Here is a 24,802-nt window from a genome sequence, read left to right as displayed (position 1 = left end):
GGAACTTAATCTAAGAAAGATGGAGTGTTTTCCAGACTTAACGTTATTTGTGAGTTTTATTTGCACATATTCATTTATTTTTGCCTCACAGCAGCTCACTGGAGGACGTACTGTTAGCATTTCTCAGCCTTTATCCTCGTATGGATTTAAGTTTAAGCTCCGTAGCTCACTGGTGGCCTTGGGCAAGTTCGACGCTCACACAGGAACCCCGGTTATTTCAGTAAAGTCCATTCTCACTGCACGATGACCGTACTGCATCTAGATGAAAGGGACCCCACTTTTAAAAGGCCAGGGAGCCTTTCCATATTATGGGCAGTTTGCCAGGGGGAGAGAGACTCATGGGAGCATGAAGTCTGTCTTCTAGGATTTGAGGGTCTGTCACACGAGAGGAGGAGTGAGTTGATTTAAGTGGCTTCAGGGAACAACCAGGACTAAGATTTTTGCTCAATATTTAAAAATCTCAAACAGAATTGCCCTTACTGCCCTCTAATATGGTCACTGTCTTTGTGCCAAAAGATTTTCATTCTCAGGTATTTTAGTAAAATGAATTTCTATACTAGGAGAAGAATGTTAAATTAGATAACATTAGATAATTAGATAAGTCTAGAGCAACACTCAACTCTGAGAGTCTGATTTCTGTGTGTTTGGGGTTTTGATTAGTGAGATTTGTGATTTGTAGTTATTTGTTCTATTGTTATAATTTAACTTCCAGCCATATAATTGTTTTTCTTGTAATTTAGAATTAGCGTGCTCTATTTATGAAAAAACTTTTAAGAGCCTGAAACGAGGAAGTAAAGCTTGACTATGCTCAGTGTAATTACATTCCCAAGAAATATTATGCTATTTCCTGGAATATGTCCCCAGAGTGAATGTCTGCATTTGTTCCATTTCATTCCTAGCTATAGAATCCTATCAGGGGTGATGAGGAGCATCATTCTGAAATATATTGAAGCTGAGAATAGTTTGCAAAGTGTTATTGGGTTTGCTAAGATGAACCTGTGCAAATGCAAGCCATTGGTTCACCACTGTGAAAATCAAGGCCTGTGTGGCAAAGGTCCCTGAAATGACTTATTAAAGGCCACCAGAGTGATCGTGCTTGAAAACTATAAAATTTACCTTGATGATGCTTTTGTAGCCTTCTTGCCAGAACTAGCATAGTGTCTCTCCCCATATGGGGCAGTTAGATTCATGAAGGACTAGTATATTTGAGAAAGGGAAATAAAAATTATTTCAAAATTGAGACAAAAACAGCAGATCTCCCCTGAGAGTGAAGCACAGAGGGAAGATGAGATGTATCAGTATTTCAGAATTAATTTAACGTTTTGCTTTGATTTTTTTTCTGGTTGGGTTTAATAAAGAGAACTTCTCAGTCTTCATAACTGTGTGCTGAGGCCTAAAAGTTAACTGATTTCCTGAAAAAGACAGCTCTGTTGTGAATTTGTAGTATTTCGGATCTTTCCTGTGGATGATCCTAAAGGACTGGGTACTCTTGTCACCTCGTTTCTTTAAAGAAACCTCACACTGCCTACCTCCCCCCAGCCTTTTCACCAGTTTTTCCCCAGATTTATTAATCATAATTCTCATGGAAGGATTTGAGATGCCCTGAAATTACTAAGGGAAAAAAATGAGGCGAAATAGTATCTGATGTTTAATTCAATGTATTATCCATTTTAAAATGGATACTTTAAAAAATGAAATCTTTATAGCTGTTAACAATCTCTGGCAACTTGCCATTCCATAAAATGGTGATTTTTCTCCTAAAACAGTTCCGTTTCCTACTCGTGTCCTTGATGTGGGGGCTCAGCAGGCCCTAATGGTCTCTTTCCTCTAAATTGACAGTCGGTGCCGGGGAGATAAAATGAGTAATGGCTGAGAATCCCTGTGCTGCTCTGGCCTTGTCAGCCTTGTCACGCTGATGAATTCCTCTGGGGCTGGGGGGCTGGGGTGGAGGCTGCCAGGACCACATGGGCGGGCGTTATGGATCCTTACACCTCAGTGCCCTCCGTTAGGCCTGGCACCTGGGCATCTCCCAGGGAGTGTTTCTGCGTGAAAACCTAGGTATTGAAGATGAATTTTACGGTGAACTATAATTTCCTTTTTTAGAAAATAGCTTCAGATTGCAGTTTCAAAGTACCTAGAGCTGCTGGGGAAGAAGATGGCAACATTCTCCTTTAATGTCCTATATGTGAAATTTGGGAAGTTTAAAAACTAACCGAATTGCTGCCAGATCTGTTTTGATACTCAAAAATTTTCAAATTTTAGGGAAAGTGATATAGTATATGTATCTTACTGTATGCCGTTCATTCCTCCAGTATATATTCAAATTCATGGAGATTTGATAGCCAAAATATGCATAGTCACGCTGAGGTGAATTTGCAATGCAAAGCATTTTCATTATAGTTCTGGTCAGAATTTACAGCCATGTAAGTTCGGATCAGATCAAGTTTGCTAACAAGTTTTTTAAAGAAAGCAACCCACTACTTATTTTTCAGAGCTTTCATCTTATAATTTCTAATTTCAGGTGATTAGGTAGAAATTGTTGCTATTTCCCTCATATTTCCCCAAGAAAAAAAGAAAAGGTAAATATCTGAATAGAGTTTGGGGGTGATTTACTAAGCACTGCCGTGCACGCATCATCTCTCTTACCCCTCACGGGACCCTCTGAGATAACTATCATCATCACTTTTATCTCACAAAGGCAGCAGAGGACTAGGGGATGAAATGACTCCTCCTAGGTTAGCAAGGAGCAAAACTGGGACTCAAGCTCAGGTCTTACAACTCTGGCTTCCCCCCTCCTTTTACCAAGTCTCATTTTCATACGAAAAGCTCCATCAGAAACTGGAAAATGACGATTTGAGTGTGTGTTCTTCCAGAGCTGAATGAATATATTATAAAACTTTTATTAATTTGAATAAGTTGGTTTTGCAGAAGTGGACTCGTTATTGTAAAGTTTGCAGTTTTTTTTGATTATTTTTTTTAAAAGGATGAAATTTAAAAGCTTAAGGTAATTTCAGGTATAGAATAATGTGTTTTATTCTCATTGTGTTTAACTGTTTAGATGTGCCTGGCCTCAGAGGGGGTGAAAATGGAAGAATCAAAGCTAATAAGAGCAAAAGAATTAGATGGTGGAAGAATTAAAGAATTGGAGAAGGGAAAGGAAGAAAGAGACACAAAAATGGACAAAATGGATGAAGCCAGGTTACAGAAAGAAGCAGAATTTGAAAAATCAGCTAAGGACAATGTAAGAGATTCTAAGGAAATAAGAAATTTTGAGGAGCTGCGAATGGATGACATAATTGGTATAAAAATGGAAGCTCCCAAAGAAATTAAAAAGGAAGAATTAGAGGAAGATCAAAAATGTGGTCACTTCCCTGATTTTTCCTACTCTGCCAGTAGCAAGATAATAATAAGCGATGTTCCCAGTAGAAAGGACCACATATGCCATCCTCATGGAATCATGATCATCGAGGATCCCACAGCCCTAAGCAAACCAGAGAAGCTAAAAAAGAAAAAGAAGAAAAACAAAATGGATCGACATGGAAATGATAAATCCACACCCAAGAAGGCCTGCAAGAAGAGGCAGTCCTCGGAGTCAGATATCGAGAGTGTCATGTACACCATCGAGGCTGTGGCCAAGGGGGACTGGGGCATCGAGAAGCTAGGAGATACCCCTCGCAAGAAGGTCCGCCCATCCTCCAGCGGAAAGGGGAGTATTTTGGATGCCAAGCCACCAAAGAAAAAAGTGAAATCTAGAGAGAAGAAAATGTCGAAGGAGAAATCCTCAGACCCCACCAAAGAGTCAAGACCTCCAGATTTTATCAGTATTTCTGCCAGCAAGAACATTTCTGGTGAGGTGCCAGAGGGTATAAAAGCAGAACCGTTGACCCCCACGGAGGATGCGCTCCCACCCACCCTGTCGGGACAGGCCAAGCCTGAGGACAGTGACTGCCACAGAAAGATAGAGACTTGTGGCTCCCGGAAATCGGAGAGGTCTTGCAAAGGTGCTCTTTATAAAACCCTGGTGTCTGAGGGCATGCTCACCTCTCTGCGAGCTAATGTTGACAGAGGTAAGCGACTTCTGAAAATCTGAAAAGGACCTGGAAACCTAGCAGAATTCCTCCCTTAGAGGTATTGAAAAGCAATTAAGACCACAGTAAAGAACCTTTTAGTATCAAAATAGTATCTTAGATTCGTATGAGTCTTTGTGGTTTATAGATTATAGACATTTGTCATTTTACCATATGTTTTAGCACCATAGAGGAACGTTTCTATTCATTTCAGATGTAATTCTCAGAATATAAGTGTTCTAAGTCAATCCCATCTTTTTCCTTTTTACTGGTGTTGGCTGACTTTTTGTTTTGAAGGATCAGTATTGCATGTGTAGAGCTCTTAGTCTAGTTTTTAACTGATGGAAATAATTTTCAGAATCACGCAGGTATGTTTGACAGAACCTTGACCTGTAGACTCTAGAAACAAGAAATTTATCTAGCCGTCCCCGCTAGATAATCAGAACTGTACTTGAAGTGAATAGCTCTTTAAAATATAACTGTTCCAGAAACGAGTTAATGTGTATACCTTTATTCCATAGAGTGTTTCATATACATTTATCTGTTTTAAAATATAGTATCTAACTGGGGGACTGCCTCTTGCCAAACTGAATTCCAGCCATAGATGTGTGTGAAAATAAGTCTCACAAATCCTGAACGGAGATCCTTAAGGGTACATTTTGCTCCAGGGAGGTCATTCCACTAAGTGTTGGGGAAATTAGAATTAATAATGTGCACCAGTAAAGGGCTCCCACACCTCAGGCTGTTTCTGTAAAATGGAAAAGTAAATAGAAGTTAGGCTTTCTCCTGAGTCAGGCAGCGCCTGTTGAGTTGTGAGACTGTGGGTCTCAGTCTGTAAGTTACTTTTTTACACGTTCTGTTATTGAAGGTCGTCCTGAGTTCTCTGAAATAGTTAACAAATAGCATCATGCAATAGTACCTAAGGGGTCAAGAGGTCATTTGTGAAGCAATGAAGATGATTTTCTTTCCGCCCCAATATGCCAAGCACACTCTTCTGAATTTCCTTAGGGAAACGAAGCTCAGGAAAAGGAAACTCGTCTGATCATGAAGGGTGTTGGAATGAAGAAAGCTGGACGTTTAGCCAGAGTGGGACCAGTGGAAGCAAGAAGTTGAAGAAGACAAAGGGAAAGGAAGACTCTGTCCTGGGGTAAGCGCCGGTGGGCACGTCAGCCTGGCGGCACCGGCCGCGTGTGCAGTGGTGTTGTGTTCCCAAGGCAAACAAGTCACGAACAGCTTACTCTCTGAGTGTGCAGTCAGCCCTGACTGTGGTCTCAGTGAACCCGTGGAGGAATGCAGATCATCATGTGATTCCTGCTGCTAGCATGGTGTGCGAGTAATAGTGTCGTTCATGTTTTAACTGTGGTACAAAGTGCGCAGATTGCAGACTTAGGCCTGAGTTTCGATTGAGGTCCACCTTGTATCAGTGGTGTGCCATTGTAGATCCTTTCATATCGCCAAGATGTAGTTCTAATCTGAAGTTTACGATGAATATCACGTTTATACTTCGCTGGTTTTATATACTCTGTGTACTTCATATAATATTTGTAAAGGTTATGCACACATTTATAAAATAATGGCAGCTGAGAATATACATAAAATTATGTTCCTACCTCTAATCTTGTTATGTTTAAACCATGTTCTAATGCTCTAAGGTAAAAATATTAGATTGAATATTCTCTCAATATAGAGAATATTCAGCAATTATTTATGTATTAAAATGAAGTATCAAGAAGGAGCATACACTGAGGTAAAATAATTAACAATTATTTTATTTTTTATTATGTAAGACAGACTCCTAATACCAAGCTTAACATAAAGCATTTTGATAGGCGATGCAGTACTTTATATTGGTGAGAAAAGAAAGCATCTGTATATTCAGTCGTGCTGTCCTTTAGCTTTCTCATTAGCCGAATTTGAAAAGAATACTCTGAATAGAAATAAGTACATTTTAATATATTTTCCATAAGTATGTTAAAGGTATGCAAATTTTATGCATTAAGAGTATTATATTTGTTTTATCCATAAATATTTGCATTCCTTTTTGTGGGATAATGTACTTTGTCAACTGGACATTACAGTACTTTCAGGTCTTGTTAATCTTAAGGTCCTCATTACACAGTGGGAGGGTGGAAAGTATTTCTCATGAGGATGATTCTTCAATATTATTTATGTTGAGATGATATATTTATAATTTTATATATTTTGTTCTAATATTTTTAGAAGTCCAAAGTTCAGATTATTTTGCCGACATTATGCTTAAAGAGTGACATGAAAATCCTCGCATTTGTCATTGTCAAGCGCAGAAGTATTTGCAGGATTTTCTTAAAAAGGGACAGTTGAGTGTCCGAGCCAGTTCTCTCTTATCCTCTGGAATTACCAGTGTCCTGTAGGTCTACACGCCGAGAGAGGTAGAGGTCCTACTGCAGCCCCAGGGATCAAATAAAGCAGGCCTGAAGGCTCCCCAGCAGAAAGTTCTCTGCTGCTTCTGTTAGAAACTCCTGAATGTTTTTACCAGTCTTCTCTGAGGAACAAGAAAAGTCAAAGAGTCTTTGGGAAATCCATTCCTGAAAAGAGATCGGGGTGTTTCTGTTTTCATTGTTGCTTAGGAAGCCACATGTGTTTAACTGGGGGTGTGATTTTCTACAGGCTAAATCAGTAGTACGACTCTGGTCTTTCCTCCTCTCCCTTCCTTAAATACCGGCCTGTCAGAACCAGATTATCTGGGCTTGTTTTATTTGGAACATGCCAGCATAGTTCATGAGCAGTGAAAAATGCCACAACTGTCAATCTTCTCTGAGATTTCTAAATGAGTATTTTAAACCTTTTTATCACAGAAAATGTGCTGTTTAGTTACCTGTAGCCAAGGAAAATTCACTCTGTATTGGCAGTTCTACTTCTATAGACTTCTTTAAGAAAAACATAGGTAATTATTCTAGGTGGGAAAAGGTGGGGGAAAGTCCCAAGGGACCTAAGGAGTTACAGCTTGCATTTTCATATTTCTCTTTTGGTTATCCCGAGTATCTAAAAAATTCACGTCTTATCGATAGCTTTCTGACAACAACTGATTAGTATCAGATAATATCTGATTTTCCATTACTATAATTTATTAACTGAAATGAGAAAAGACGCTGTCACTAAGGGAAGAACATCACCCGCAAGCCATCGCCTTTCACTGCTTTGTTAGAACTCGGTAATGGCCTTTTTCAGGGGGGCCTTTCTGATGATCACCTACTGTCCTATTTGTGCTCCCCGCTCTCGTACATTCCTCCAAGACTGAGAAGAGAGTCTTAGGTGAACACACCTCAAGTACACTTCTCAGGCAGCAGCCTAATGCGATAGCTTCTGGTGAATCGGTACTCAAAGCTGCTCTCTTCCTATTTTCCATCTCCCAAGCACAGCAGTTCCCCTGCAGCTTCTCCCATCTGTTTGGGTTGCATCTTAGCTAATAAATCTCACTATAAATGAAAGCCAGCAACCAGCCTAGCTTCCAGCAGGCTCACTGCCATTGCTGTGGGGCTACGTAGAGACAGTCAGCAGCAGTCCAAGGATTTCCCAACTTTGCTGGTGGCATTTCTAGAGTCATTTGTGGTTTGCATTAAAGTCATGTTGCCTCTCTGCTGGTGTGTACTTGGAAAACCAGCTTTACTTTTCTCTTTGAATGTTTTGTCTTCATCCTGGTCAACTGTCCAGAATTTTTTCCTAATCTTCAGAATACTTGTTTATATCTTCTTTGTGTGTTAGTCGCTCAGTCGTGTCTGACTCTTTGTGACCGCATGGACTGTAGCCCACCAGGCTCCTCAGTCCACGGGACTCTCCAGATAAATGTGTGTTTTAATCAAGTACTAAACTAGTCAGTTTAGTGCCTGCTTGGCACTAGTGATAAAGACCTCACTTGCCAATGCAGGAGGCAAGAAGAGATGAGGGTTCTATCCCTGCTTCAGAGAGATCCCCTGGAGGTGGGCATGGCAACCCACTCCAGTATTCTTGCCTGGAGAATCCCGTGGACGGAGGAGCCTAACAGGCTACGGTCTATAGGGTCAGACACGACTGAGCAACTTGGCATGCACACAAACTAGTCAGTAATTTTTTTAAATTAAGTTTATGAAGTTATCAATATAAATTACTAATTTCTATAAATAAGCTTGCCTATATGTGTGTGAGTATACACACACACACACACACACACACACACATACATGAGAATCTTTAGAATGAAAAACTTGGATGGAATATGTTTTGTATTGAACCTAATAAAAAAATTCCCGTGCCAATGGAAAAAACAGCAAATTCTCCACTTCAGTAATACTCTGCTATTTTTTATAATGTTTCTACTTTTCTAAGGTAATAACATACCTGTCATGTGAGTTTACTAAAAAACCTGTGTTGGTAAATCTCAAGCATTTCTAAAAAGTTTTCTTTTTAAACATTTACAACGTATGCTGATTGAGTCTCTCCCTTCCCCTCTTTCATTAGCTCAACAAAGCTGGATGAAGAATTTGAAAAGAAATTCAACAGCCTCCCTCAGTATAGTCCTGTTACATTTGACCGGAAATGTGTACCTGTCCCAAGGAAAAAGAAGAAGACTGGAAATATGTCCGCAGAACCGACTAAAACCAGCAAAGGTTAGATGTGTGCTGCACCTTCCTGCAGCGTGGTCGGACTCTCACTGAAGCCTCTTCTGACCGTCTGCAGCTCCCTTGAGATATGTACTTGGGTTTGCAGTTGAGGCAGCAGCAAGTTGGAATTTCGGTTCCTTTCTAGGGTTATCTTGGTTCCTGCCTTACTCTTCTCTCTCTCGTCTTCTTCCTAAGCCTCTTCAGCCTTCTTCCTTGGGCATCTCAACCTATACATTTGCCCTTAAGTATGCAGGTCTTAATTACACACGGTCTTGGGCCTTCTTGTCTACAGAATTCAGATTGGGAATGTTGAGCTTTTCTTGAGCAGGAACTGTGGGCCGAGCCCAGTTCATCTGTTTCTCTGGGTGTCTGCACCAGGCTGGACTTTGGGGCAGTGAAATCCTTCCATTCACCTAATAAGGAGATTCCATTCTTAACTGGCAACTGAACCAAATGAAGAGAAAACTCCCCATAATACTTTGGCAATATAATTTTTATTGTTTTTATTAAATTTGGGGAAGTGCTATGTACATACTCTTTTTCAAGAATATCAGATTCTCCTCTTTGTACATCAGGGAATATTTTTAAATTGTCAGTGTGGCTTGGGGGTTGGAGTCTCAGCACTCATGAGGGGCAGCACTGCAGTTCATTAGCGGGGTTTTAAAGAGCGGGGTATGCGTTTTCAGAGGTCACAACCCCTGGCGCATGTGTATGGCAGAGGCTAGAGTTCTCAACATCCTAACCTGTGCGGGACACTCAGGTGCAATGAAGAACTGTCCTACACAAAGCCACAGTATTGCTCCCAGTGCACAACTCCTCTTCTGAGTTTACTTTAGGCCTGGAAGTTGGTAAGGCAAGTAAGTATACCTTTAGTTTTCCACACAGAGGTGAAAAACTTCATTTTACGGGAGCTCTCCAGTAGGGGTAGTGAACGAGAGATGAAGAACTAGTGTGGGGGTTTGTTGTTTCCAGCATCAAATTCTGAGCAGGATTTGATGGCAGAGTTCTCATAATTACCCTGTAAAAGAGGCAGCCTGTTGCTTGCTCTGTGGCAATTCAGAATACTTCCCTTTTTGTGTGTATTTAGCTGAATAAATAGATGAACGGATAGGTAGAAAATGATATATATCTTTGCAAAAATCTTGCTAAAATCTAGCAATTGTGGAAAATGATCAAAAATAAATAGTAACGAGTGTATATAATTTCATGGATTTGGGGAAGTCCATAAGGTATATATGTCTAGGGAAAAATTATATCTATGAAGAAACCTAAACCTTTCTCCATTAAGATCTAAAACCCCCACTGTACACTGAAGCTGAAACAACAAGAAGACCTGTATCTCAGGGTTTATCTGAAAAAGTGAGGAAAATTCCCCCTTCGTGAGGAAAGGTGGGAAGGAATGTAAAAGTGATTTTAGAATTAGCTCAGTTTTTCCGCTGTGGTTAATAAAAACAAGTCTGATAAATAAAGAACTAAAAAAGAAATATTGCATCACCAGGTTTGCTCATCTGAGAAAATAAAATAAGGTTGTTCTGAGATCTTCCAAGATAGGTAAGAAAGAAATAAAGCAGGCTGTTGACAGGTAGGTAGCTGAGCACCATAATGGATTACCGGGGGAAACGACGGTCCTTGTGCCCTGGAGATACCTAGGAATAGGCAAAGCAGTTCATGAGCCCAAAGATGCCAGGTATCATGAACCCCCGTAATTCTTGGATTTAAAGTTGCTGATAAATACCTGACAGACTAATAAAATGGAGCTTAACTGAGTGATGTGCAGGACGTATGCTCTTCCTCCACTCCTTGCAGTTGGAGACATTCATTTTAGAGCTCTGAAGTTGGCTGAATTATCTATCAGGGGCTGTAACAATAGATTTATTTTTGTAAAGCTATAAAACTCTGAAGTTAGGATCTATTTTCATGAGACCTTCTCTTGGGTGTTGGTTGTCTGTTATATGTTTTCCTCTCCCAGCTGAGATTAACAGTGTTTCTTTTGATGTGAAATAGCTTTTTGGGAGCTTTGGATTATACTTCATACAATATCATCTTAACTCTTCTGTTATGCCTCTCAAGCCACAAAGTCCCTGGTTCTTAACACAGTGTACCAGTAATTGCACAGATAGGAAGGCTGTCAGGACCTTAGATTTTGCTCATTCCAACTTGTGGAGCAAAATGCAATTAAAATAAAACAGAAATAATATATTCTCTATTTAGCAAACTAAAGAAGTAGTATTTGTAGTTGATTATAATTTGGCATTAGCAGCGCCAGTGTACTATCCTACAAGTTATTAATGAAATTATCATACCAGCTGTGCTGTAATTGCCTGATCTTTAGAGGATAGAGGAGATTGTTTTCTTAGAGTCTAGACCCTTTGCATTTTTGCATAATGAATTGTTCAAAGCAAACATTGTGAGTGAGATCAGTAATTCTTTAGTAAAGGAGCATGTTTTCATAGGAAACCTCATTTTTTCTCCAACATTTGTCTGTATTTCATTTTCTCCTGTGTTTGTTATTCAGCATTTATTATTGTATTTTTCCCTACCTTATACTAGGTATTTTTTTTTTTAGCTGCTCCAGGTTATATAAAACATATAGAATTTTTATGAAATGTAATTTCTAGAAGAAATATTTATGTATGCATTTATATAGTTACATACCTCAAGATCATAGGACCTAGTTGGGTTTATACTTCTATTTTTCCAGTGGTCTTCTTATTTATATCTGTATTTCCAAGTGGTCTTTCCCTTTTCCATCATCCCCTCTACTGTCTCTGCCGTGTATGTAATGGGTCTACCTTCCTCCCACAAGGTCCAGGCTCTGTTATAGTAGGCTGAGTATATAGATGTTTTAGGCATAGAATCTCCCTTTGCTTCTAAGATTATCCAGGAAGTTATCTATCTCATTCACAATGCAGGTCAGCTGCAGTAGCCCATCTCTAGAGTGTTTTCTGGTTTATCTCACACAGTTACTTGTATATATTCAAATGAAAGCTTTGAATTATAAATGTAAATTTAATTGTAGCTTAGGAGATTTGTTTTGACACATTATTTGAAGTATACTGTTAATGTGTGAAGCACTTTTTACAAAAGTATCAGAAGTCACAGTGCTCTGTAAAAGAGTAATTTTCAAGCAAGTGGGGTCATGAAGAAGAAGGTAATTGAGTTCAATTTGGAGTGTTTAAATTATGCCCAAGCTTGACCCTTGACTCAATTTCTCCTTCCTTATCTCTTTTATCTTCTCACATTGTTTTTTAGCCTATTAACACACATACTGTTGGTCTTTCTCATGTTTTTCCAATTTACACTTACTCTGCAAGATTCAAATTTCCACTGTTAAAGAATTTGAAATTTTTGAAAATCACAATGGAAATAAAATAAGCAGGTTTACAATGTTAAAGATTGAGGACAGAATCCCCTGTTTGGGATTGAGCTGACCTGACCATGTTAATAGTGTTCAAGACCTGAGATATGATGAAAATCAGGCCATCCCTTTCCCGTCAGGAAGTGATAGCTTCCAGGTTGGGCAGAACTCTTGTTTCTTGCCCTGTAGCTATTTGAGAGTCTTCCCTGTCCCCAGACATTTTCTGAAGCATGGTGACAGCACAAATTTGCAGGTATAAAAGATATGCCTAATATAATCCTGAGTTTTTCTAACAAGGCATGCATGTCTAGCCCAAAAAGGTGCCTCCTCCTCAATGAATCCTAACTTGATTGTGTCTCATTTACTTGAACTTATTCCAGTCCACAGATTCATATGTCCAGTAGCCACTTTGCTGTAAATTATTACAAAGGAATTTACTGTTTCATTGGCTCTTCATTACTTATGTGTTCATTACCGAAATGACAGCCTTGTCTTAGGATAAAACCTCTGCTCTTTTTATAACACATGAAACTACAGAAGCTGGACATTGTCACCACCATTCAAGTAACGCCTAACACTAGTTTCCTAAAGCAAGCAGTTCTCCAGACCAAGGTTCTCTTAATTCACCTCACCTGCCGATCTTGAAAAATTGTCATACCGTACTGATACTCAAAGGGCTCTGTGTCACTACACTTCTCAGCTAAAACATGTCCGTTTTTCAGCAAACCATGAACAACATTCATGTTTTGAAAAGTTATTATCCGTGTCTCTATGGCACCCCTCCTACCCGCTCAGATTATAGTTTGTCTTTGCTATTTTTTACCCAGCTGTGAAGTTGGGGTCCAAAAGAAACTGATACCTTCAAAATGCAGGCCACCCTGCCCAAAAGTGTTAGTGAAGTCCTAAGTTAGTTTATATGCCAGCAACAGGTGATTTCTGGCATAAGGAAGTGGAAACTGGTACCAACAGTCTTTGAAGAGGTTTGGTAGGAAGATGGGAGAAGGAGATGGCATGGTAACGAGATGGTGGTTCAGGGAAAGACAGTTGCCACCTGTTTGCTTTCTGGAAGATTCCTTCTCAATTCTTTTCTCTGTTTTTGACTTCCTACCTTCTTTTGCCTCCTTGGGCATTTCTATGTTAATTAAAATTAAGGAAAAATAGTAGTATATGTGCTATTTATTGCAAATTTTGACTTTATTTTCCTTGAACAAAATAGCAAACAGGTATTCTGTACTGGCAGACAGGAGTCAGATTGTTCCCTTCTTGACTAAAGTTGCTGCTTTTCAGTAATATCCTTGTATCTTATCCTCATGTCAAACTCCTTCAAGTTTGTCACTTTCCTTTTTATTTGAACTTGTCGTGCGCTTAGATTTGTTTTATAGTCCAGGATGGCTGGCAGCAAGGCTGTTTAAAAATATAACTTTACGGAAGCTCTTCTGGGTACTAAACCTCCCTGGATGTTCTCTTTTTATGTTAAAATTGACAAGCTCTATATTAAGTTTTGTCCTTAAATTATACGTTTTAGGTTTCTCCGAGTATGGTTGGGTCTGAAAATATGTATTCTTTTCTTCTTGCTTAACCCATTCCATACATGAAATCAGTTTGTTTCTGTGAACCATTTCCTGATCCCATTGTCCTCATACATGGTGATGAGCAAGAATCACTCTCCCTGTGAGCCTGTTATTAGATTATCTTCCTGTGGGTCGGATCACTGCATGAGGATCGCTAGGATCCTTATGATCCAGAGAAGTCTCAGAGTTGTTTTTCTGCTTTCTGCTGTCTTCTGCTTCTGCTTTCCGTGATTGCCCATGCATCTGTCCTTCATGTGCACCAGCCTGCCGTTTCCTGGATTGTATAAAATACCTATGAATGATGGCAAATGGGCTATAAAGAGTGCTTGTAATATTAGTGTATATCATCCACATGATATATTGTCTTTATTTGTTAAATTTATCTTCTTTCCTTTTTCATTCACTCCCCCCCAACCCCAAAAAACAAAGTGTTTTCTGTTTCCATTTCAAACCACTACCACCCAATTCAGAATGTTTGTTATTGGTTATTTAGAAGGATGACTTGGCATAGTCCTCAAAGATCACTTGTAAACCTTTATGTTATCAGTAATAATAGCAACAGCTGTCATTTCTTGAACTCTTTATTTATGCCATCCAGTGTTTTAATAGCTTTATTTATTCATGCAACAGTATTGTTGAAAATCAGTCACGTGTTAAGCACCATGCTAGGCGTGTAGAATATGTCTCTGAATGAAAACAAAGAACCCTGCTGCCGTGGAGGTTGCATTATAGTGGGAGTACCAGACAGTAAACCAGTCTAAACAATAATGTTTCAGAAGGTGAGCAGTAATGTGGAAAAAAGAATAGGTTTGATAGAACTAGGTCAAAGATCAACAAAGGAGAAGACTTGAACACTGCACAACAGCTAGACCCAAGGACATATACAGAATGCTCCATGCAGCTATAGTGTCATATGCACGCTTCTCAGGTATACAGGGAACAGTCTCCAGAACACACATTTAACAAAAAGGATTGAAATAATTGAAATTACGTTTTCTGACCGCAGTGGAATGAAAGTAAAAATTAACCGCAGGAGAAAATTCACAAAACCCAAAAGTAAGTGGAAATTAAACAACACACTCTAAATAACCAGTTAGTCAAATAAGAAATCAGAAGGGAAATATGAAAATACTCTGAGATGAACAAAATGAAAGTAAAGCATGCTGAAATTTTTAGGTACAGCTAAAGCATTACTTAGAGGGAAGTTTATAGGTATAAATTCATATATTAAAAAAGAAGAAAGATATCAAATCAATAACCTAGCCTGTCTTGAGACGCTGTTAGCAGAACAAACTTAACCTAAAAGTAAAAGAAAGGAAATAATAAAGATTAGGGGATTAATGAAATGAAATTAATTAAATAAAAGGAAAGTAATGGAGGAAAGTCATTAAAACCAAAAGCTGATTCTTTGAAAACAGAAACAAGCTTGAGACACATTTAACTAGACTGACCAGGAAAGAAAGAAAACAATTGAGAAGTGAAATAGGGATCATTATTACGAACCTCACAGAAATGGAAAGGTTTAAAAAGGAATACTGTGAACAATTGCATGGTGATGAGTTAGGCAACCGACATGAAATGGGCAGTTACTAGAAGAACACAGACTGCTGAAACTGACTCAAGAAATCCACGATGTTAATAGACCTGTAACTAGTATAAAGATTGGATTTAGTGATCGAAGAAGTACTAGACCCAGATGGCTTTACTACTGAATTCCTCCAAGTGTTTAAATAATTAATACCGGTTTTTCAGAAGCTTGCCCATAACATTAGAAGAGGAGGGAGCACTTCCCAACTCATTCTAAGAAGCCAGTATTACCCTAATGTCAAAACTAGACAAATATATCACACAGACGAGAAAATCCAAAACTGCAGACCACTCTCTCTAGCACATGTAGGCACAGAAATCCTTAACAAAATGCTAATAGGCTGAATCCATGTAGGAATTATATACTGTAACCAACTGGTGTTTTACCCCCGGAATGCAAGGTTGGTTTAACATCCAGAAATCCAGTTGATGTAATATACCGTAGCAGTAGGACAAGGACAGAGAAAAATCCACAGGATCATCTCAGTAGATGTAGAAAGAGCACGTGACAAAATTCAGCACCTTTTCATCATAACAGCCAACCAACTCAGAAGGGAACTTAAAAATCTGATAAAAGACATAAAAAAAAAGAAAGAAAACTTTGCAACCCGCATTATGCTTAATGGTGAAAGCTTGAGTGCTTCCCCCTAAGATAGTGAACAAGACAAGGATGTCCACTCTCACCATTTCTATCCAACATTGAAGTGGAGGTTCTAGCCAGGGCAGTTAGGGACACAGAGAATACACACGTAGAGAGGGGTGTAGTAGCTAAAAGGACATGAGGTTTATTTTTGAGGTGGTGAAAATGTCCTCAAATTGATGACTGCTGCAAATACCTGTGAACATAAAAACCGTTTAATGGTATACTTTAGACAGGAGCGCGGATAGCTGCCTCTGGCAGAAAGACAGGGCACGTGGGTGCAGATCTGGTAGGTGGGTAGATGCAGCAGAAGCAGCTTAGAGAGCTTCTAATTTTTAAAATCCTCACTTCAACCCTGTGAGTTAGGCACTATTATTATCCCCATTTACACATGAGGAAACAGAAGTTATGTAAGACGATTGTCAGTTTCACATAGGAATATCATCAAAGTGTAGAAGGCAACCTGCTTTGGGGAGGTCAGTGCTGAAATTGTTACCGTTTCTGATGGTGACTGAAAAATCCCAAGTCTCTTTTCTTTATCTGAGCAAAACTAAGATGCAGTTTGAGACTTCTGCCCATTCCCTACTCCCCTCCCCCTGCCACCCTCCACAGAAATGTCTTGACAAGTATTTTTCTATTTTTAAATCAATCTTTTCTTCCTAGTATATCCTCAGAATAGGGTGGAAAGCTATCTAATGCTGTCAGCCGACCTGAAAGTCATCCTCAAAGTGCTGTCCTTGTGAAGATCAGTTTCTTAGGAGAGACGCAATGCCCATGTCGTCCTTGCCTTCGTGATGTTTAGGAATCTAAAGTAAAATCGTCTAAAATCGTCTGTTCATTGCGGGCTGCGTATGTACATCCATTTCTGGCTGTGGTCTGCAGTTCCTGCTGAGGGAGTCCCAGCCCTCATGGAGACTTCTGCCAGATACATTTCTAAGGAAAATCTCACTGGCTTTTCAGTAAATCTAGGGAAGGGGGCTAAGCACGAGTTGGATGAGAAAAGATGCAAGATGACATTTCTTTGTGAATCAGTTTGCTTATTCCACAAGTTGGGGGAGGGTGTAATTGTTTAGAGACACGCAGTATTTTTTTTTTTTATGAAGCGTTGTAAATTTTAAATATATTTATATTAATATTGTCTGTAGGTCCTTTCCAGTCTCAGAAAAAGAACTTATTCCACAAAATTGTCAGCAAATATAAGCACAAAAAGGAGAAGCCTAATGTTCCGGAAAAAGGTATTGGTGCCTTCCATGCTCCATTAAGACTTCTCGGCCACCTCCATTGTGGATTCATCTTTGAGTGACGCTTCACCGCACCGTCTTGGCCTTTTCTTCCCCTCTGCTTGCTTCAATGTCATCAGCTCTGACGCAGGCACATTCATTATTTCTAGACTCTGCAGCTAATTGCAAAGAGGAATCTTTTCCACTTCTGTACTCAAATCCCTTATTTGTCTCTAGTTTCAGAGTTCCATATGAATCCTAAAACTGCCTTTTTTTATTTGTATTTGGTACATTTTTAAATTTAGTCTTCATGAGCTCTTCTCCACTCATTTTCTTTGACTGTTCCCGTTTTTCTCATGTTTGGCAGCCGTCAAAGCAGGACCACATTTCCTGCTTCCTAAAATCTTCCCAGTTTCATATTCATATGAGAGTCCCACGGTTTCTGCACTTTCTCTGACACTTGAGGATCCTTGTCAAGGGGGATTCCACTCCTACGTCGTAACCTGTCTCTTTTTTTTTCTGTCTATATACTTAGCTTGTCAGGCGCTTGCCACCTCCTTCAGCCACATAACCATTATTTCCAGAGGGCATGAGAGACATACGCACTCCACCCTCCCTTTCCTCTGAGCATCGGTGTCATGGTCACGATCTGGATGGGCCCTTGAGCCTCTTCAGGGCTCATCCGAAGACTTCCCTCTCTTCAGTTCAGGCCTCTGTTCTCTGACACAGAAGACAGACGTCCCCTTCTCGTTCAGTACAGCCACATGTCCTGGAAGTCCGTCTTTCTCTGCATCTCCTGCATGTCGGTGTCGTGACTGCCGTGAGCCTGCTCATCCGATGCCCATTTGCATCCTACTTGCATGCCAGATGTGGAGTCCCTCGTGTTTATGGAATGAGGCTTTACATGCAGCTGTCTCCCGTGTGTAGACATACATGCCTGAGTCTTCCTGTGTGTGACCTTTTACTTAATTTGGGTTTTATTTTCACCTGCATTTCAGCCTCTTAGTTTTGTTTTCTGTGTTGGTATTTATTCTCTGCTTTCAGTGGAGAAATACCTCTCTTTAGGTAAAATGTCAGCTTTTATCTTTTAACCAGTCTCTAGGTTAATCTTGATTAAAGTCATAGAAATTATCCAACAATGTGTTTTACAAAATGCAGATTTGTTTACTTTTAATGCTTTTCTGATATGGCCTAATTAGTTGGCAAATGTGGTTTTGAGAATTCAGTAGTTGAAGTGAAATTCTATTCGTTTGTGTTATAATGCTTTTTTATTGAGGTGGTTTTGTGGATTGTCTTATTTTTATAGTGTGTGTGTCTGTACTAGGAGTAAGGCTCACTCTCCTTTTCTGTTGCTGCTTTTAGGAAGTGGGGATAAATGGTCAAGCAAGCAGCTCTTCTTGGATGCCATTCACCCTACAGAAGGTAAAAGAAGCAACATTCATTGTATCGTTTCAGGTAGAATATGCTGGAAATGGCGTAATTTCTGTAGATTTAAAAAGACATCAGTTTATACAGAATTAAGCAACAGCATTAGACCTGTTATTTTTTAATTTTGAGTTATTTTTAATTTTCAAATCAAAATTGATAGGTTTTTTTTTTTTGCTTTTTTAAGTCTTTTAAATTATGAAAATATGATAACACTATTACCAGGGACCTGGAAAAAACAGAACAAAGTTACATATAGTTCCATTAGGTATTACAATTATTTTTTAAGTAGATAAATTAAGATTTTTAGTTGGAGTTCAATATCAAACTCTCAAAAATTAATGGATAGAAAAGTGGAAGGGATATATTAGATCTGAAAAGCACTATGAACCAATTCAAAAGTGACAAAATTTTATTCTACTGATGGTCAGGCTGTGTGTCCTGTGGAGTTTCATTTGTGAAAGGGGGATTTTAAACCACAATAACCAGCAATCAGAGGGTTTTTTGTTTTTAATTCAGCTGCCTGGGGTTTTTAGTTGCGGCACGCGGTGGTGTGCGGGTTTAGTTGCTCCGTGCCATGTGGGGTCTTAGTTTCTCGACCAGGGATTGAGCCTGTGTCCCTTGCATTGCAAGGCAGATTCTTAACCACTGGGCCACCAGGGAAGTCGCAGAGTAGAGGTTTCAAAACTGGAAATACTCAGTGCTGCAGCTCACGTTGCGAGAGGATGCTCCTGGGAGGCCAGACGGGGCCGCACAGGGCGCTTCTGGATGTGGGAACCCCGCAGAAGGGACGCCTGACCTGGGCTTCCCCCCCAGCCCACTGCCCACTTCCTCTTGACTGCGTTCAAAGGGAATGTCCCTGCGGCTTTTGGTAGCCAAAGAAAAGCCCCGTAGTGACTGGTAAATGTTAGAGGTGCAGGTTTTATTTCAAATTTCCCACAGTCATCTTTATTTGTGACTTTATCTAATTCCTCTTAAGTATTGAACTTACAGGTAAATGATGATTTTTGCGGTGGGTAAAGAGCCATGCGTCCATGCTTCCCACTGATGCTCTTTTCCATTTAGATATTTTTAAAGAGCCAAACATTTTTCCAACGTGTCATGAGGAGTCACTTGATTTGAAAACTAGGAGAGATCTTTGTGATCATCCTTTGATTTACCCCTTTGGTTTATTTACTTATGGCTACGAAGGGGAACTTGATGAACAAGTCCATGTCTCTTGATTCCCAAAGGAATCAAGGATTACACTCAGTCCTTTGTTGAAAGAGAAAAAATTGAAAAACACATGTGACCTAAGTCATTTATAAAAAACAGTCATGTTTTAAAGATATTTGTCAAAAATATTCAAATTTGAGTTCATCATTAATATTAACTTTTGTTGTTTGGTTGGTACAGTTTACATGAACTGCATGTCTGCTTTTATGGCATTTTGCTTTTAGAGAAAATGCCAGCAATACGTCTCCTTTCTGACTTATTCCTTCACATTCCCAGCCTCTATAGAGTGTCATTTCTGCACTTTGCTGGTGAACAAAACATGAATTGTGCCACTCTCAGTGTTAAACCCTAACATCCCTAGATTGATAGACATTCATACTTGTGTATTTTAAAAATATGTTCTGCACAGATTTGATAAATGTAAGGCACTGATGGACTATCAGAGGAATCTGAAAGAGGCATTTAAGACAATATTACTCTTCTTTTTTTTTACTCTTTTTGTGACATGATGCTGTTCTAGATATTTTAATTTTAAAACAATGGAAACCCCACCTCATCTAAAAGGAGGTATCACAGCACGTGCGGGGTGGTAAAAGAGTGAGCAGTAGGAATTAGGGGCCCTGACCCCTAATCTCAGACCTGCCACCAATGCGTGGTTTCCGGGAGGACTGACCCTTTAACCTCACAGGATTCACTCTCCACATTTGTTCTCTGTTGTAGGATATGTGTGTTTAGGGGTGGCATAAATGAGAAGGCACAGTAATACATGAACTGTACATTTCATTCCCCCTCTAACACTTGATGATTTTATTATTGTGGTACCTTTAGTGAGTGGTATAATGCTGAAAATACCATATTCTGAAGCCCTAATTTTCTGCCATTTGGAGGGGGGAAATGTAAGTTAATTTTTAATCTTCTAGGCAGTTGAGAGGGTTTAGTTGGAAATATTTATTATCTTTGATATTTAATTATATTTATTAGTAATGTGTATGGAACGAAACTTTGGAGAATAGGCACTGAAAATTACATATCTTTTAGCGTAGAGTTCAAATTCATTTTACGTAGCCAGACAGAAAGGAATCAGTTTGAGCCCTAGGAATTAACCAGTAATTTAAAGTGACTTTTTGTTGTTTATTTTTATACCAACCCCTCCGTTTTATTGTTCAGGTGGTGACTCTGTGATATGTCTCCACGTCATTCCTTGTTAAAACTTTATCTTGGAGATTATAGGTATATGAGGACGGAAAAAGGAAACCATAATCAGAACAGTGTGTAGCATGTGTAGGCTATCCTGGGCAAAGGTTAGACAGACGTTAGAAGTTTGTAACAGATGCCGATAAATGAAATATTGATTCCACTGAGGCTACACATGCAGCTGTTAGCTGCTTCTGACTCTGTTAAAATGGATGACTTAAAGTTCACTATCCTTTACTTACACCATCCTCAGTATAATTGACCATGAATTTTCTCCCCTAAAATATCAGACATTTTCAGGGGTTTAGTAGTCATATCTGAGGTTTAAATGCTAAGCATATAATTTATAAGCCTTTTCCCCATGCTTTTAAAATTCAAAATTGCTGAACCACTTATTAAACTTGCAGATCATTTTAAAAAAAAGATTTGCCTTTAGGCTAAAATTCAAGGTAAAATTTTCAAAAAAACCAAGATGACCTCCCTCTGCCACTGTGTTTATCTTTCCACTAAGTTATAGTGTCATAAGTTCATGCTTAAGCTAGAGGTTTCAAACTGTAATAATATTGATGGGGATGATTACTACTTAATATTGTTTTATGTTTCCAGAGGGTTTGCACATATACTTTTTGTATAAATGAATCTTAACAGCAGCTCCAGTCAATTTAAGGAGACCTTATCAGCTTCAAATACCTGATAAGGAGTTGAAGCCTGGCCAGTGTAAGCAGGAAGGGAAGAAACCAGTACCAAAGCGCTCTGACCACTACGTTTTAGACTTTTTTAGGCATATCTGAGTAGCCCTCATTTGCTGGAATTATAAACGCTATCTTGTATAAGAAAAAAAAAGAAGAAATCTCAGACGAGGTATCGCCATAAAATCAGTTTCTTTGCAATATATAAATGTAATTGCAGGAGAGAAAAGTCTAGTTTACAGTTAGATTTTTGAAATATCTGCACAGTCAGGCTAACTTGATCTCTCTTCCCAAGTTCAGAGCAGTAGCTTTCTAACTTCAGCAGAGTCCCTAGGGTCTTAGATAAGGCTCTTTCATTTGACTCCTGTGTTCCGTTTAGCTTTTGACTGCATTTTCAGCTCGTGGAGATTAACCCATGGCCGTGAGAGTCCAGACGTGGCTATAATAATTTCAGTGCACGTGTGACTTCTGTAATTGGCATGTGAGTTAATGACTCTGGAGCATTTTAATGGCCTCCTGGGGCAACAGGACAAGTGCGACGCTGCTTCACCAGGAAACTCACTCTGCCTTTTGGGAGCAGAGTTTGGAAAACAAGACAGTCTCTTATGGCCACATTCCAAACGTCACTGCAGGGATCAGCGTGTTCACATCATCACTCTCACATGTTATGCTCGAAGCGTGTTACGATTATTGTGGGGTGTAAAAAGCAGCTCTGTGGGCTTGTTTTGCAGTGCTTGGATAGGTTTGTGTGTTCGGTTACAAGTCCAAAGGGAAAATGACTGATTTGTTTTTAGAGGACAAAACCTTCCTTTTCTCACATTTCCACTAGTTTAGCACAGGGGTCTGGGGCGGGGGACGGGGGACAGAGGAGGCAGGGGAAAGGAGCAACCTTGCTGTCTCGATCCACATCTTTGGGCTGTTCCCTTTATGCTTTCTTCGTTTCCTGTTCCTTACCACTGTTGACCTGAAACAAATAGACTGCCAGAATATGCTCAGAGTATATTCTGGATCAGTGGAGAATTTAACTTTGGAGTGTGCAACCATGGTGCGCAAGCCCCCATATGTCAAAGGAAGGAGAGTTTTATAGAGGGGGAAAGAAACTGGAATTGGGAGGTCTATGGTAAATCAAGTGTGTGGCTTTTCATTGTGTGAGTCCGTGCCAGGAAAGAGGTCTTTCTTCCTGTTGGGCTCTAGGATCATCACAAGGCTTGAGAGCTCCCCCTTCTGGTCTCCTAACTGTTTAATTGAGGTTTCTGTTGATTAATTTTCTTGCACCACTTAGCCTTTGTTTTGAATCTTGCAGGTTGGTGGGGAGGACCGTGTATGTAAATCTATATAGATTGTGTCCCAGTAGACCACAGTTGCTACATGTGTTCAGGGTTCCTGCCTGAGATCCTGTAACCAGCTAGTTGGAGAGGATGATAAATGAAGTTTCTCTTTGTTAATGCTGCTGGACTCATATCTACTGTTCTGTCCCAGACAGCTGCAGTTGACTCTTGAACAAAGTGAATCATTTCACCCCCCACTTCACCCCCTCAGTCAAAAATTCCCATGTAACCTTACAGCTAGCCCTCTAGGCCCGCCGTATAAGCAGTTTCGCATCTGCAGATTAAACCAGCCATGGACTATGTAGTACTGTAGGAGGTATTTATGCAAAAATATCCTCTTATAAGAGGACCTGTGTATTTCAGACTTGCGTTGTTCAAACTTCAGCTGTACGTCTTTGACTTAGCCTTACCTGCCTTCCCCAGTTCTTCTGTGTTAGGAGAGGGTTCGCCCTCAGCACTGACCCTGAAGACCATCATCGGTCTAGGCCACCAGAGGAGACAAGATGTTCTCGGGGTCACGCATGGGTCAGAGCATGGGACAGACTCACTCTGCCCTTTTCCTCTTAACTACAGGAGGATCACATTCCATGCCTTTTTTTTATATTGAAGTTTTTTCTTTAAAAAAATAAAGATTTTCTGACTTGCCTGTGTTGGGTCTGAACTCACTGCGGCCCTTGGGCCTCTCAGGTTGCAGCATGTGGACTCCGTTGCCCCGTGGCCTGTAGGATCTAGTTCCCCGACCGGGGAGAGAACCCACATCCCTTGCATCAGAGGGCAGATTCTTAACCACTGGACCACCAGCGAAGTCCCAGGTGCCTTTTTCCGATGTGGATGATCTACAGGCCCTGTGATTACCCTTCGACCTGACAGTGGTTTAGAGAAGACAGCGTCTGGAGAGGTGGCATTGCCTCCTTTACGGTGATTTATGAGAACTCCTAGAGCGTTCTCCTTTTTTCGTCTTTCCCTTGCCTGCAGCCTGATTCATCCCTTTGCTGTCTCCCGGCATCCCAATCCCTGTGACCCCGTGATCACTGGTACCTGTTGGCCGCCTGCCTTGACCGCGCGGCTGCTTGTCTGCTGGTGTCTGAGCGTCCCCCCGTCCCACTGCCTTTAAGGCCTGATTCACCTCCCATTTGCAAACCCTTTGCACCCACACCCTTGGCTTCTCCTAGAAATATATAGGAAAATGAGTAACCGCTGAAAAGAAGTTAAAATATCTGAAGTCTCACTGAAAAGAAAAAGCTGACAGTCAAGGGAGTCCCACAATCAAGGCTCGCCAACAGCCTTGAGACCCCGGAGCTGACCGGAGAAAACACCGCCAGGACCTCGGTCCTAGGCTGTGCGGCAAAACGAAAAGAATTTTCAGGCTGGATGGCTTCCTTAGAGGTAGTCTCATCCAGCTTCCATCTTTACTTGAGGAAGCTGAGACCCCTGGTCCCACCATTAGTAAATTAAAGAGTCAAGAATAGAGTCTTCTGTGACTGGTATTTCCATCAGCCCTGTATTGTTGCCATAGAAACCGGGTCATCTTTCCCACCCCTCTTAGCCCTTTTCTGGTGCCCGTGCCTTTTCTCTGACCTTTGTGATTCTTTTCTTATACAAGCAGTAATTTGCATTTAATACACCCTTCATCTTTGGAATCCTGCTACACCCGTATCTCCACAAGTTCTAGATTTTTCTGGGAAGAGGAAGAAAAAGAGAGCAGAGGTTAATGCTTTGTCTGGAAGGTCCATCTGTAATGCAGTGATCATACCAGAGAGAGATCACAAGTTTCCCCTTGTAGTCAGAAGGGACAACTGATCAGCCTAGACAAGAAACTAGACTTTTGAAGCTTGTGAATATCCAATAAGGTTATTATCAACTCAGATTTTGTCTTCTTTATATAGGAGGCT

At 40.1% G+C, this 24,802-nt stretch overlaps 1 protein-coding gene across 10 annotated transcripts in view; it reads left to right on the top strand.

The window, feature by feature from the left end:
• The window catches only part of BBX (BBX high mobility group box domain containing), a 281,884-nt gene that overhangs the window by 244,009 nt on the left and 13,073 nt on the right, over window positions 1–24,802 (top strand). For 9 of the 10 annotated variants that reach the window (XM_065913527.1, XM_065913529.1, XM_065913521.1 and 6 more), the window contains 5 exons: window positions 3,059–4,067; window positions 5,076–5,214; window positions 8,541–8,689; window positions 16,985–17,074; window positions 18,422–18,481. In XM_065913527.1, the coding sequence (XP_065769599.1) occupies window positions 3,059–4,067; window positions 5,076–5,214; window positions 8,541–8,689; window positions 16,985–17,074; window positions 18,422–18,481 (1,447 nt within the window). The remainder of the gene's footprint in view (window positions 1–3,058; window positions 4,068–5,075; window positions 5,215–8,540; window positions 8,690–16,984; window positions 17,075–18,421; window positions 18,482–24,802) is intronic. The other variant, XM_065913530.1, reaches the window with a different exon arrangement.

This window comes from Muntiacus reevesi, chromosome 21 (genome assembly GCF_963930625.1).
Source record: "Muntiacus reevesi chromosome 21, mMunRee1.1, whole genome shotgun sequence".
Taxonomy (NCBI): domain Eukaryota; kingdom Metazoa; phylum Chordata; class Mammalia; order Artiodactyla; family Cervidae; genus Muntiacus; species Muntiacus reevesi.
This window is presented reverse-complemented; position numbering and strand designations above follow the sequence as displayed.